Source organism: Haliotis rufescens, unplaced genomic scaffold (genome assembly GCF_023055435.1).
Source record: "Haliotis rufescens isolate VD_foot unplaced genomic scaffold, xgHalRufe1.0.p SCAF_8, whole genome shotgun sequence".
Lineage (NCBI taxonomy): Eukaryota > Metazoa > Mollusca > Gastropoda > Lepetellida > Haliotidae > Haliotis > Haliotis rufescens.
The window spans coordinates 16,893,734-16,909,398 of NW_025964372.1; the positions used below are offsets into that span (position 1 = coordinate 16,893,734).

The 15,665-nt window shown below is 43.5% G+C and overlaps 1 protein-coding gene across 1 annotated transcript; it reads right to left on the reverse strand.

Moving 5' to 3' along the window:
- Positions 1-1,872: 1,872 nt before the first annotated feature.
- On the reverse strand, positions 1,873-13,897 carry LOC124144821. Its single transcript, XM_046514409.2, has 7 exons — positions 13,548-13,897; positions 12,081-12,375; positions 11,200-11,772; positions 8,399-8,493; positions 7,647-7,875; positions 5,816-5,908; positions 1,873-3,480 (listed from the first exon to the last, which is right to left on the reverse strand). Exons 1-7 carry the CDS (start codon positions 13,785-13,787, stop codon positions 2,603-2,605), a joined length of 2,403 nt encoding a protein of 800 aa, XP_046370365.2. The 5' UTR covers positions 13,788-13,897; the 3' UTR covers positions 1,873-2,602.
- Between the last annotated feature and the right edge of the window lie 1,768 nt (positions 13,898-15,665).

Here is a 15,665-nt window from a genome sequence, read left to right on the forward strand (position 1 = left end):
ACATATCCACACAGACACAGATGCCAACATAGACACACCGACATATCCACACAGATAACGATGCCAACATACACACACCAACATATCCACACAGACATACATGCCAACATACACACACCAACATATCCACACAGACATAGATGCCAACATACACACACCGACATATCCACACAGACATTGATGCCAACATACACACACCAACATATCCACACAGATAACGATGCCAACATACACACACCAACATATCCACACAGACATACATGCCAACATACACACACCAACATATCCACACAGACATAGATGCCAACATACACACACCGACATATCCACACAGACATACATGCCAACATACACACACCGACATATCCACACAGACATACATGCCAACATACACACACCAACATATCCACACAGACATACATGCCAACATACACACACCAACATATCCACACAGACATTGATGCCAACATACACACACCGACATATCCACACAGACATTGATGCCAACATACACACACCGACATATCCACACAGACATTGATGCCAACATACACACACCAACATATCCACACAGACATAGATGCCAACATACACACACCAACATATCCACACAGACATCGATGCCCACATACACACACCGACATATCCACACAGACATTGATGCCAACATACACACACCAACATATCCACACAGACATAGATGCCAACATACACACACCAACATATCCAAACAAACATTGATGCCAACATACACACACCGACATATCCACACAGCCACAGATGTCAACATACACACACCGACATATCCACACAGACACAGATGTCAACATACACACACCAACATATCCACACAGACACAGATGCCAACATACACACACCGACATATCCACACAGACACAGATGTCAACATACACACACCAACATATCCACACAGACATAGATGTCAACATACACACACCAACATATCCACACAGACACAGATGTCAACATACACACACCGACATATCCACACAGACATTGATGCCAACATACACACACCGACATATCCACACAGACATAGATGCCAACATACACACACCAACATATCCACACAGACATAGATGCCAACATACACACACCGACATATCCACATAGACATTGATGCCAACATACACACACCGACATATTCACACAGACATAGACTAACATACACACACCGACATATCCACACAGACATAGATGCCAACATACACACACCGACATATCCACACAGACATAGATGTCAACATACACACACCAACATATCCACACAGACACAGATGCCAACATACACACACCAACATATCCACACAGACATTGCTGCCAACATACACACACCGACATATCCACACAGACATAGATGTCAACATACACACACCAACATATCCACACAGACACAGATGTCAACATACACACACCGACATATCCACACAGACACAGATGTCAACATACACACACCGACATATCCACACAGACACAGATGCCAACATACACACACCAACATATCCACACAGACATTGATGCCAACATATACACACCGACATATCCACACAGACACAGATGTCAACATACACACACCAACATATCCACACAGTCACAGATGTCAACATACACACACCGACATGTCCACACAGACATAGATGTCAACATACACACACCAACATATCCACACAGACACAGATGTCAACATACACACACCGACATATCCACACAGACATAGATGTCAACATACACACACCGACATATCCACACAGACATTGATGTCAACATACACACATTGACATATCCACACAGACATTGATCCTACACAAACACAGCTGCTGACTACATCTATGATAGACAAAAAACACTCTGTGATGTAGATACATTGTTTATTATGAAAAGCTTGTTTAATATATAGACAGCATAATGTCAATGTTTCTGGATTAATACAGTGACCACACACAGATATGCCACACCTAGAATTCATTACTACTTCATCGGAATGTTAGAAAAGGGGCCAAGTCAGCATTAAACATTTCGCTACAATATTCATCCACAGATCACGATAACAGGACACGATAAACACATCTAGACAACTTAATCTAAGTTTTAGGATGAACATGGTATGAAAAGATTGGGAATTCTTATGAGATGGATACCACTCAAGACAGTTAAAGAACATCTGATAGTTAATCTGCCAGGCATACAGTATTGGTATTCTTTAACTTCTTTTGAGTAGCATATATACAGCTTATGACATCCTTAACATTAATGTCACAAACAGGATTTGTAGGAGTTGGAATTGTTTCAGGGAAAGAATCTTACACAACATGTCTCTTAAAGTTGTTAAATGCCCGTTTGTGGCTTCTAATGACAAAATACAACGTAGGGTCATAGGGTTATGGCGTCTTGGAAAAACAAACCTGTCCATATATATCGAAATCAAATGATGCAGTTATTCAAAAGACGATATTCCAGATGATATCTTATAAATAGCGACACACCATTCGTAAATATGATTTTCAGAGGCTGTCTAAAAAACGGGTAATCCGTGAAAACATATACAAAAATGAATGAATAATTATTTTGTGTGCCGTGAGTTTTATTTCTTGCCGGCTGGATGCAAGTTACTATCAATGAAGATACAGCCATCAACACAAGTGTGAGAGTTGGGATCATAGCAGTCTGACCCTGGGCAGGTCTTGGTGTATCTGACTCCCACTAGGCTGCATTGGAAGTACTGATGGTGGTTGCTAGGGACGGGGAAATACAGCTCGTTGGCCTGAATGTGCTGCTGAGTGCAAGGATATTCGTACATGCTCTCTGAAGCTCCGTTGCGAATAGTGGTGTATTGTGGGGCTGCTGTGGGTGCACGGGTGTACGTAGGCATTTGTGTCCCAGACCCACAGTTTGGAGTCAACTCTGACATTCCAAGACATGTCTTCACACAGTCATCCCAGACTTCCTGGTTCGGGCAGCTCAGAACTTGTGGATTCAGCGTGTCGACGCATTCGATGTATTTATGCATGTCTCCTGGGTAGCCGTAGAACCGTTGACCATGGAGCGCCATCTGGGGGCAAGGGTTGTAGGAGGTCCCTGGTTCCTCGCACGTGGTGTGTACTTGCACCCATACATATGAGGTCTGACAGGACCGCACCCAAGCGTGACCCCAGATGTCGCACTGTATGTATTTAGTGTGGTCCCCAGGGAACTCGAAGTAAAAGTTGTTGTTGAGAAGATTCTGGGCCGTGCAAGGGTTCGAACTTACTTGGGCAACGACAGTGCAGTCCACTTTCGGAACGTTTCGCCCGTAACATGTCTCACAGTCAGGGTCAAAGATGGTGTCAGTTGGACAGTAGCTCACCTGGAAAAGTCCATTTGGCAAACACTGGATGTAGCGGTTTGTGTCACCCGGAAAGGGGTACTTCTTCTGTGACAGCGCATCTGCTTGTGTACATGGGTTGCTCACGGTGGGAACGCCTGGGAGGAGGGAGAGAGAGAGCGAATGAGTATGATTTTACACCGCTTTTAGCAATATTCAAGCAATATCACAGCTTGAGATATATTTGTGGGTCTATGCATTTGTAGATGTTGTGTAGTATTCAATGTTGGGATTTGTTTTTTGGAACCAGACACATTTTTCAGACATTGCGATTATAAAACTGGGTACTTCTTCGAAGTACTATTCTGTAAAACAGATATTGCCTCAGAGTTCATTTAGCTGTCCTTACTTGCGTTAGCGTACAAATCGACTCACGGCAGCTAGTGAGCCCTAGACAGCCGAGAAGAAGCCTGAGATTAGTGCCCCTTTAAACAGTTGTCATAGCGACTGATTTACGACTGCCATTGTCTGAAGTACATTTGATTGCAAAGGCTAATTACCCTGTAGCCATGACATGTATATGTCTCCATAACTTAATTGTCATTATTTATAAGACACTAATCCCCGTTGTTAATCCTCACCAACATTTCATTGTATTTTGACTGTCAGTCAGCCTGGACTACCATATCACTTCCCTTTAACTACTGCTTTTTATAGTATGGCATTTATTGCCCTAATTGATCATCCCATGAACTGTGTTGGTCAATCACGCCCACATGTCCAATGTCCAAAGCAACGTCGTTGTCTCTTTGTCTGTCCATTGTTGTTCATTACTATATATGTATCACAATTACACAGTTACTACGGTGTTAGTCAGGCTTGGTATTCCGAGTGCTGGCATAGGGACGACCTCGAGCAGGATGTGCCGCTCGTAGGAAACGCCCTGAGGTGAGCTTGAGCTCCGCTCACCTCTTGTACGCCTGAGCTGGAAGGTCCGCTCATCGCTGTGTTTGTGTTGTCAGAGCAGGTATTCCGCTCATTGTGCAATTGTTGTTTATTGTTTACATGTTGTGCATAAAGCGTTCCGGGACAGTGATGTCGATTTTGTCCTTTATTCCCCCAAGAGCTAATTCATACCGTCAACATGCGCGTTGACACAGTTGTGAAGCCACATCGGGGTTACTAGATAACCATTAGCCTTTGACCCGTGTAGGTGTCTACTCTTGTTTTGTGGAATATAGTGACGTCATAGATCAGTGGACATGACCATTAGTCCGCTGTCCCGAGACAAGTGACAGTCATGAAGGACTACCAACAGAGATCGGACATAAGCTGTGGAACAGTTAGGAAATGAACATTTGCGTTTAACATATCTGTCATTACGGCGCCGAAGAATAATAAAAGATCAAATTTTTAATCGAGACCTTTGTCAAATTATTTTTAAAGTGAAGTTTGGTAATAGTCGCCATTTTGAAACTAGCGGCTTAAAGCTCGAAAAAGCTGTTTTCTGATTGGTTATTTTTAACTTCCTGTTAGTAATTTCATTGGTCGGTCAAAGTTCACCTGAGGTCGTTCTGACAAGACCTGCAAAAGGATGTTCTCAGATTTTTTATGTACCGGTAGCGAGCACAAAGATCTGATTTTATAGAGATTGCTGCGAAATCTTGTTGATTAGAAAGAAACGCATTCATTCGACCTGTATTGTCCTGAGGATTACAGGGAATCGAATTGAATTAACCGCTTTTATGATCGAAACAAATTACGGCACAAGATTCTACGATCGCGTAGGAACCTATACCCTTTAGACGAACGTCACGTCTTAATATTGTAAATACTACACTGCATCTCTGAGTGAGTTATTGTTGCGCTTTGTCCTAGTGGACTGTGTTCCGTCTATACTACGTCAGCCTGTATATTACTGAGTCTGCGCAAACCCAATAATGACGGGTGCAGCAGTTTTGAGTGTACGCACAGTGTTATCCTGATCAGAGCCCGAGAGCTCCCTAAATATCAGTGTCCATAAATGACTTCTAAAAGTAAAACTGGTTCCTGGTTGTAGTTGCGCTGCGAAAGCGTTATAATTTCCAGATACGTGTTCTTCCCACGGTAAATCTAGGTGACATTGCATATTAATTTGATATTATATTTTTGAAATATCAAAACATTCATAACAATTTTTCAAGGTTGATGAAATGAGTTAGCCGCTTTGACATGTGTCTCAATTATCTGTCTACCTTTGAACAAATTTATGTTTAAAAAGTTGTCCATGGTTGATTTGGAACTTAGCAGTAGCTAAAACACTAAATCAGTCATGTCATGGCGTCTCAGATAAATACCGAAACCCACTAGCAGTGAGTTGATAGCACCAGGATGAATAATTACTAGATTGAGGGATTCTAACCCAAGAACAGCGAATCCGGGCAGCTAAGGGGACATAACTGTACAGTGAGTTGCGGCCCCTTAACCCAATGGGTCCGCATAGAGTGTACTCACCGTCACATATGAGCGGTCTGAACTGGATCAAATCTGTTTTCGTGCACGTTCTCGGAGAGTGGGACGGCAGATCCCGACAGATGACCTCGAACCCTGTGTAATATGACAACATAAAAGGTTCGATATATCCGAGTTTTCGACACAACAGATAACAACTTCACAACGTAATTTTTAACACTAAAAGGATAATTAATATCATACGTGATTACAGTATGGAACAGTTCATGTTAACCAAGCAATTAAGTGTTCAGTAAAGTTTTTAAAAAAAACACAATACATGTGTACAGTAAACTACGTTTATAACGAACACGCTTATAACGAACTGACGGATATAATGAACTGTTTTTTGCCACCGTCCATTCGTTGTATATATGCTGTATATGTGCTTATAACGAACTACGGTTATTACGAACTAACTTTAGTGGTCCCTTTAAGTTCGTTATAACCGTAGTTTACTGTATTTCAATTGTTCTTTCATGATGTATTTAGAACATACAAGTACAGTAGTACATTGTTGAGAAGTAGGATACATCAACAAGCACGTAATCTATGATAATGCGAACTAGGAGAATATCCAACGGAAATACATTGTAGTTACATATATTGTAGTTTACATATATTTTAAATGGTATTTGTAAACATATTTACATAATTTAGATTGCGACTACGCTTGTCGTAAGAGGCGACCAATGGGATCGGGTGGTCTTGACTGACTTGAATGATCGGGTGGTCAGGCTCGCTGACTTGGTTGATGCATGTCATCGTATCCCAATTGCGTAGATCGATGCTCATGATGTCAATCGCTGGATTGTCTAGCCAGACTCGATTATTTACAAACAGCCGTCATATAGCTGGAATATTGCTTAGTACGGCGTTAAAGAAGAAACAAACAAAAATAATTTAGATTGTCATTGGCAACGCGCACTCGTTTTTACTACACTACTGGGCAAAAGAAAGTATACAGCTGAAAATTGGAGTTGACATCAAAGAAGTACAAACGTTATCAAAACCGCATTAGGTTGAAAACAGTCGCCAAAACACAGCAAACTCCAAATCACATTTGTGCTACCCGTATCAAATACATCACCGTCCAATGACCATTTCTCGTATATTTCATTGTTAGCCACCATCAAACAGGTGCCCGGCAGTTTAGGATCCTTTCCTTACATTTCACAACTTAGAATAGGGTATAACAGCGAAATACACAGTGGTGGCACACCTACCTGTAACCAACTGGTTATCGACAAGGGGCGTCAAGGTCAGGTTACTGCCAAACACACAGTGGGGGCACACCTACCTGTAAGCACCTGGTTACCGACAAGGGGCGTCAAGGTCAGGTTACTGCCAAACACACAGGGAACACCTAACTGTAACCACCTGGGTGTCGACAAGGGGCGTCAAGGTCAGGTTACAGCCAAACACACAGTGGGGGCACACCTACCTGTAACCACCTGGTTGCCGACAAGGGGCGTCAAGGTCAGGTTACTGCCTAACACACAGTGGGGGAACACCTACCTGTAACCACCTGGTTACCGACAAGGGGCGTCAAGGTCAGGTTACTGCCAAACACACAGGGAACACCTACCTGTAACCACCTGGGTGTCGACAAGGGGCGTCAAGGTCAGGTTACAGCCAAACACACAGGGCACACCTACCTGTAACCACCTGGTTACCGACAAGGGGCGTCAAGGTCAGGTTACAGCCAAACACACAGGGAACACCTACCTGTAACCACCTGGGTGTCGACAAGGACCTACCTGTAACCACCTGGGTGTCGACAAGGGGCGTCAAGGTCAGGTTACAGCCACATACACAGTGGGGGCACACCTACCTGTAATCACCTGGTTGCCGACAAGGGGCGTCAAGGTCACGTTACAGCCGTTGCTTCCTTGCGAGTCCTTCACCATAATATACAGGTAGTTGGCGTTGGCGTCAGGCTTGGCCTGGTAGAACATCTTCTCCGCTCCGTTGAGAACCTCGTCGATGAGGTTGTGTGCGGAGCTGGGGTAGTAGTTGTTCACGTCGGCGTACAGGATGGAGGTGCCGCAGGAGACCGTGGCCTGGAACAGCAAACATGCATATGTAAAAATCGTGACCACTTGGCGTTCTTTTCGGGTTGTATTCACCGAAGCGTGTCCTTTATGTGTTTTCTGATGGATACATGTTTCAACTTTTAACCCGTTGACAGTTTTTAGGCGGTCACATATATAGTGAGTGGTGACACAGATAGTGGGTGGTGACAGATATAATGGGCGGTGACATATATAGTGGGCGGTGACAGATATAGTGGGCGGTGACAGATATAGTGGGCGGTGACATATAAAGTGGGCGGTGACATATATAGTGGGTGGTGACCGATAAAGTTGGAGGTGACATATATAGTGGGCGGTGACTTATAAAGTGTGACATATATAGTGGGCGGTGACACATATCGTGGGTGGTGGCAGATAAAGTGTGACATTTATAGTGGGTGGTGACAGATGACGTGGGAGTGACATATATAGTGGGCGGTGACAGATATGGTGGGCGGTGACACATTTAGGGAGGCTAGTGTTGGCGATGATGTAGCGGTCACATGTTTACCTTGATGGTGAGGCCGTTGTTGCCGGTGAAGGGGAAGGCGTATGTAGGGCAAGTCCCAATCGTACATTCCACCGTCCAGTTGGCGTACAATGGGGCTGCAAGAAGGCATGACATGATTCCCTATGTAAATCAGTTGTAATCAGTTTAACTGGCTGCAAACACTCGTCTAGAGAATCATCTACATTCTAGCCTACTCATGCCAGTATATCTATTATAGGTCTCAGCTCAACTGATGATAATCTAAACCTAATAAAATGAGAGAGCGTCATGGATACTACATAATCGATACCTCCAAGGATGTTACATGTTCCAGAGGCAAGGGAGATAACTGACTGTAAAGGTCCAGTTTCCAGTAGGTTGGAATTCCGGAGTTATGTTTTGGCTGGACTAAGGAGTCTATGCATAGTCGAATCAAAATCGTGTAAGAAAATCGACATCCGGTTCGTAAACTGCCGTGCAGATTTCGGTCGATTGCAGGATTTGCAAATCATGTGTATCACAAACTCGGCATCAACAGATATTTTCCAAATCTTTTTTATGTTTTTATTCAAGGTACTGATATCATGCACTTCGCAAAGTAAGTCCCGTTTTATCACAATATAGATTTTGATTATCGATCAGATCATTTTGACTGGGCACCGCCACTTTGTCTGAAGCTAATGCAAATGATATGAGAGGTATAATCTGATTGGTCAATATGAGGGACATAGAAGGGACATAACTTCCGGCTACATTTATAGCCACTGGTGGCGCTACCTTAGAGTCTACAAATTCCATCCTAGTTCGGCAATGGTGGAAACTGGACTTTTACAGTCAGTTATCGCCCTTGCTTCGGGAAGATGATGATGTAAGGATCGGACAGGGCTGTTAGCCCTACTCTCGGACTGACCTTCATATATACTCACCGCCAAAATAAACTCCAATACGATACGTGTTGGTTAATATATGAAGACTTACTCATATTCAAGAGATATTAGATTGGTTCGATGCACAAACGAACATACTGGTATGTTGTGTGAACCGATGCTCATGAACGTAACACATGTGACGTCATAGATCCACGACTCGAGATGCTCCATTTGTCACGTGCAGGATTAGCCAGTAAAGTTCGGCATATCGTGCATCTTCCCGAGGCAAGTGTGTTAACAGACAATAAAAGTCCAGTTTCCACTCTTGCCGGACTAGGCTGGAATTCCTGGGCACGACCGTAGCGCCACCAGTGGTTATTACGAGTTATGTCCCTTCTAAGCCTCTCATATGGACCAACCAGATTCCACCTCTCGTATCACTTGCATTTGTTTCAAACAAAATGGCGGCGCCCAGTCAAGACGATCTGATCGATAATTAAGATCTATATTGTGATAAAACGGGTCTTACATAACGAAATGCATCAAATCAAGTGAGCACCTTGATTAAAAACATGAAAAGACTTGGAAAATATCTGTTGACAACGAGTTGGCGATGCACATGCTTTACAAATCCTGCAATCGACAGAAATCTGCACGACATTTTACGAACCGGATTTCGATTTCAGTACACGATTTTGATTGGACTATGCATAGACTCGTTAATCCAGCCAAAATGTAACTCCATAATACCAACCGTGTTCGGCAAGGGTGGAAACTGGACTTTTTAAGTCAGTTAACTCCCTTGCCTCGGGAAGATGCATATCGTGATAAGAATAAAGAAACTTCCTGGTAACACTTGACTGATTGTAAGTTTTGTTATTAATTGGTACACATTGGAAACATCTCTTCTCAACGTACATATTTCTCTGTATGTTTCTATGGTTCGCGTTGGTTTTGGTGATTTCGTTATAAAAAATGGTTTGCCACCGGTGGGGCAGGATGCGCTTACCTTTTCGCAAACACCTGGTATCATCACTATTTGATAGTGATTCATAGACACATGCTCATGATATAATAGGAATCGTACAATCGACTCTATTTCTGGCAGAGATTTCTTATAAATATGGTATTGGGTTTGTCGCTTTTATTAAAGGAATGGGTGACTATTTCGATATAAAAATGCATGTAGGCAAAATTTGGGAAGACATTTCAAATGCATGGAATAGACGTGATCAATTATGTGATATTCTAGGGGTCCTGGGAGTTAATCGATTTTAAATTGTCCCAGAAAAGCTTGAGTGAGTGAGTGAGTTGGGTTTAACGTCGCGTCCAAGATTATTGCACCTATATAGCGACGTGCATGTACGTGTGTGTGTTTGTGTGGCTGCTTGTACTAGTCCGGACTGATGCCGATTTATAGTGCTCACTGAGATACCATGCCGCAGTTTAACATGAATATCCCACTGAGACAAACTATACTTGCTCCGAGCCGACCAGTCCTTGTTTTAGCCCCTTAATGCCGAGCGCCAGACAGGGTGACAACAAGTACCATCTTTTAACGTCTTTTGGTATGACGCGGCTGGGTATCGAACCCCGGACCTTCCGCTCTCCGGGCGGACGCTCTACCACTAGACCACGGAGGCGGTCAGAAAAGCTTGAAAAAAATAATATGCTTCAGACTGTTGGAAAAAATCCAAAGAAAATGTCAGCCACAAAAACTAAATTGTTGTAAGATGTTTTCGATTTTAAAAATATTTAAGTTCATAGTCTTAATTTAAAAAATGGTTCGTCCCTAACCTGTGGCTACACCCACGAGCTCGGATCAAAATGAGATTGGAACCGACAAGCATCGGATCCTAGCTAGCATTTAATTGTGGCGCCGTTGTCCACTGGAGTGATGACGGAGGCAATTGCTGCCGCGATGTGATGGGGGAAGCTTTCATAGACACTCACCCCTGCAGATGCTGTTCTGGATCTCCTGTTTGAGGTTGGCGATGATGTCGTACCCGTTTGTAAGGTAGGAATGGGTACATGCTGGGGGCGTGGCCACTTGCTGCAGTTCAGTGGCGTCTACTGCATTCCCAACCCCCACAGTGTATATGGCGATTCCATGGTTGCGTGCGTTTTCTGCAGCGTGCTCAGTGTTGATTCTGTCATCAGACTGTCCATCAGTGATGAGGAAGGCCACCTTGACGGCGCTGTCCCTACCGCCTCTGGAGGTGGCGAAGACGTCGTTAGTGGCGGTGTTGAGAGCACCAGCAGTGTTGGTGGCGCCGCCTGTGTAGACAAGTTGGCCAATGGCTGTAAAGACTTCTGCCTTGGAGAAGTAGTTGTTGAGGTTGAACTGGACATTAACGGCGGATGCAAAGGTTATCACGGCGACGTGGGCAGTGTTTCGGCCAACATTGAGTCCATTCACGATATTCCTCAGGAACGTCTTGGCTCGTGTAAAGTCATCTTTGCTGAGACTGCTTGAGGTGTCTACGATAAAGACGACGTCTAACTGTCTATTTAAAGCCTGACACCCTGGAACAAACAGAAGGAAACAATAATAACAACAATAATAAGCATAAGGCACTAGTACTACGACTACGACTACTACTATTACGACTACTACTACAAAACAGAGAAGACTGGTAGTGAGAACAGAGAACATTAGAAGAGAAAACAGAGGAGATTGGTAGTGAGAACAGAGAAGATTGGTAGTGAGAACAGAGAACATTAGAAGAGAAAACAGAGGAGATTGGTAGTGAGAACAGAGAAGATTGGTAGTGAGAACAGAGAAGATTGGTAGTGAGAACAGAGAACATTAGAAGAGAGGTGATAAAACAGACCAAGTTCCATCGCGTTAACCGTTGATGTAAAGTTGTACGGGCTGCTCAATCCGTTTTCGTATTTGTCCCTCCAGAAAATGGCCTGTTCCTCGACCTTCAGAGGGATGGTGACCCCTGGATGGCTGGTTTGTAGGGTGAGGTAGAGGGCGGCAGCCAGTCCGGAGTAGAGGGGCTTCCTGAGGTCGGACCACTGTACGGTCATCCAGTTTATGTGTAGGGAGTCCTGGAGGATTTTGTACAGAGGCTGCAGCTCGGGCTGGTTACCCTGGGTCTGGGCCAGCATGCTGGAGGAGACCTGAAACGCCGTGGAATAGGAGCGATCAGACTTATTGTGGAACACATAGCTAAAGTGTGGGACCGATCTTCATTTTCGGGAAGGAGTGGTGGAATTTAGTATAAAGACTAGATATGATTTCAGCTAAATCTGAAAAACCAGTTTAATAAGCCTAAATGAAGAAAAAAATGAAACAGCATCTTGAAACACAATATTGTTTTGAAGCAATGTCTTTGTTATCCAACAGTCTGAAGCATATTTATTGTTTTTAAGCATTTTCTGGCATATTTATTTTTTTCGATAAAATCACATCCTGTCCACAGCAGTCGACACGTCCATGTAAATGGGTACAAATTGTACTCCGAAATCCGTTTGGGGTACTTGCTCTGAGAAATATTCCTTGTTTATCACGCTGATTGCCTAACGTAAACATATTGTTGGACCACAGCCCGTAAACGGTCTTCTGCCATACTATAAGAGGTAGCATAACAACATACTGGCATTATTGGTTAGATGATAAAATTATGGATATTCCTTTTTAATGTTTCGAAACATACCACAGCATAATTAATTCATTCTCAGATTTGATTTGTAATTACTGGAACCTCGTTGGCTTGAATTAATATAAGATTGTTCATGTTGGGAAACATGTTTCATATAGAATGTTTTAAATTCTACAAGAGGGATCAGATAAATTCTCAGGTATTATATCAATTAACCTACATTAAACTTATTAACTGTACTTCAAAATGATAAACACTAAAGACACAAATTTGTAATTCAAAGTCCACAGAGAGTGAGTATGTGTTAACTCCTCTTTCATCACTATTCCAGCAATATCCGACCCGTGATGATCTGGGGTAGATCAGGTCTTCAGCAACCCATGCTTGCCGTAAAAGGCGACTATGCTTGTCGTAGGAGGCGACTATTGGGATTGGGTGGTCAGACTCGCTGACTTGGTTGAAGCATATCGTCGATCCCAATTGCGTGGATCGATGCTCGTGATATTAATCACTGGATTGTGTGGTCCAGACTCGATTATTTACAGACCGCCGTCATATAGCTGGAATATTGCTGAGCGCGGCGTTAAACAACAAACCAACCAACCAACCAGCGATATCACAACGGGCACACGCCAAGCTGATACCCCACATTTCCAGCATCTTTGTTGAGTACTTTGATGTCACTCTTACCTGCCAGATTCCGCCACTGTTATTTGGGTCACTGTACGTTTTGGGCATGGACCCGTCCTTCGTCTCGACGTAGGCCAGGCGGCGGAGAAACAGCTTGTCCCCTGGCAGGATGCAGTTTGATCGAATTATGTCCACCACCGTCGTCACGACATCAGGGCCGTAGGCACCAGCGTGTTCAATCACGTTGACGCTCAAACATCCTGGAACTACCAGAAGCAGCGACAGGTACAACACGAACATCGTTATGTTGGTTGTACAGCGATGCCTCGACGTCTAACGATACCGCCTACTGCAGTATGGAGAAAGTGGTGCGAGAGGAGCCTTTCTCAGCACTGCGAACGATGACGATGTTATCGGGATTTAAAGCTCCCAAGAAGGAAGTAGTTTTTAGACTAGTGTCGACTGTCCAGTATTAGGGCCAAGTGGGAAAAAAGTAATGCCCTGATCGAGTATTGATATCATTGGGTACGTCTTCATGTGAGAATGCAAATTGTTAAAGGTCATATCAGCCATATCAGAAGAGTTTTATCGTGGGCTATTCCGTGTAAGGTACAAACTTCCTAGTCCTAGTGACGTTTAGTTTTCTATATCTTTTAGTGGATGTTAACTTTCTAGCGCCTCAAAGACAGTTTGGTTTGTATACTCCCCAGGGAGCTGAGAATGAACATATTCCTTATTCAAGGAGGTGGTGAGGTGAAATGGGGTTTAACGTCGCGTTCAAAATTATTGCACTTATATAGCGACGTGCATGCACGTGTGTGTCTGTGTGTGTCTGTGTGTGGCTGCTTGTACTAGTCTGGACTGATGCCGATTTATAGTGCTAGCCCACTGGGATACCATGCCGCAGTTTAACATGAATACCCCACTCAGACACAGTTTACTGATTCCGAGCCGACCTGTCCTTGTTTTAGCCCCTTAATGCCGAGCGCCAGACAGGGTAACAACAAGTACCATCTTTTAACACCTCTTTGGTATGACGCGGCCGGGGATCAAACCACGAACCTTCCGCTCTCCGGGCGGACGCTCTACCACTAGGCCACGGAGGCGGTCCCCTTATTCAAGGAGTTTGACGCAATATAATTACACACATTTTTTATTATTTTTTTATTATTATGTACAGTTTAAAATATAAAATGCAGCAAAGAGGGTTTGTGTGATCCTGGCACAGTCAGGCTGGTTAGGCTCATCACCAGCTCAGGGCCCTTGCCCCCTCTACACGCAGCCCAGACAGCGAATGGGACTTCTCCCAGGAAGCGCTGCCTAGTCAAACTCACCCAGAGCTTTTCGGAGAATGTGAAGACTCCCCAACACCGCAGTCTTCTGCATTACCCAGACTGTCAGAAGGGCTGTACTCCCGGGAACAAACCCGGGTACTCTCCCAATGCCAATCATCAGATTGGGAGGTACCAAACCTAAGGCATTGAGAACAATGGGGTGTCGGACAACTTGACACCGTGACATTTCGAAAGCCATGTTTTTCCTCAATCTTGTCAATCACATTAGAGTCAAAAGGGACAGAAAATTCAATGAAATACATGATTTTATTGGATTCATCAAAAAAAGACAAGATCATGTTTGTTGGCCTGGATACTTCTGAGGCTGTATACGGGCCTATTCCAAAGAATTTTGTATTTATCATTTTCCATGACGCCCTCTACATATTCCGGGTCATACCATGGATGGACCTGTGTCAAAACCACAAGCATGGCGAAGACGGTAATAAAATGATGAGCCACTCCATTATCATTATCCGCTTAAGATACTGTGTTTGTGCCAAAGCCGGGCATCCACTTATTATTATTAGTAGTAGTACTAGTAGTAGTAGTAGTAGTAGTAGTAGTAGTAGTAGTAGTAGTAGTAGTAGTATTTCAATTGTTTTGCGCCGCATATATATACTGACGGAAATTAATAAGGGAACACTTAATTTTAGACACAGTAAAGTGATATGCTAACATTGGTTCCCATCCTTGTCTACAAAATACGCGTTGGAAACAATGTACACAAACACATCTCAACATTTGATTCTGACATGTGTTGAATTTTTGTTCGCGCTTTTTTAAAGGTACTCATTTCCCCATATTTTTCATTGTTCCCTTATTCGTTACCGTCATCATATAA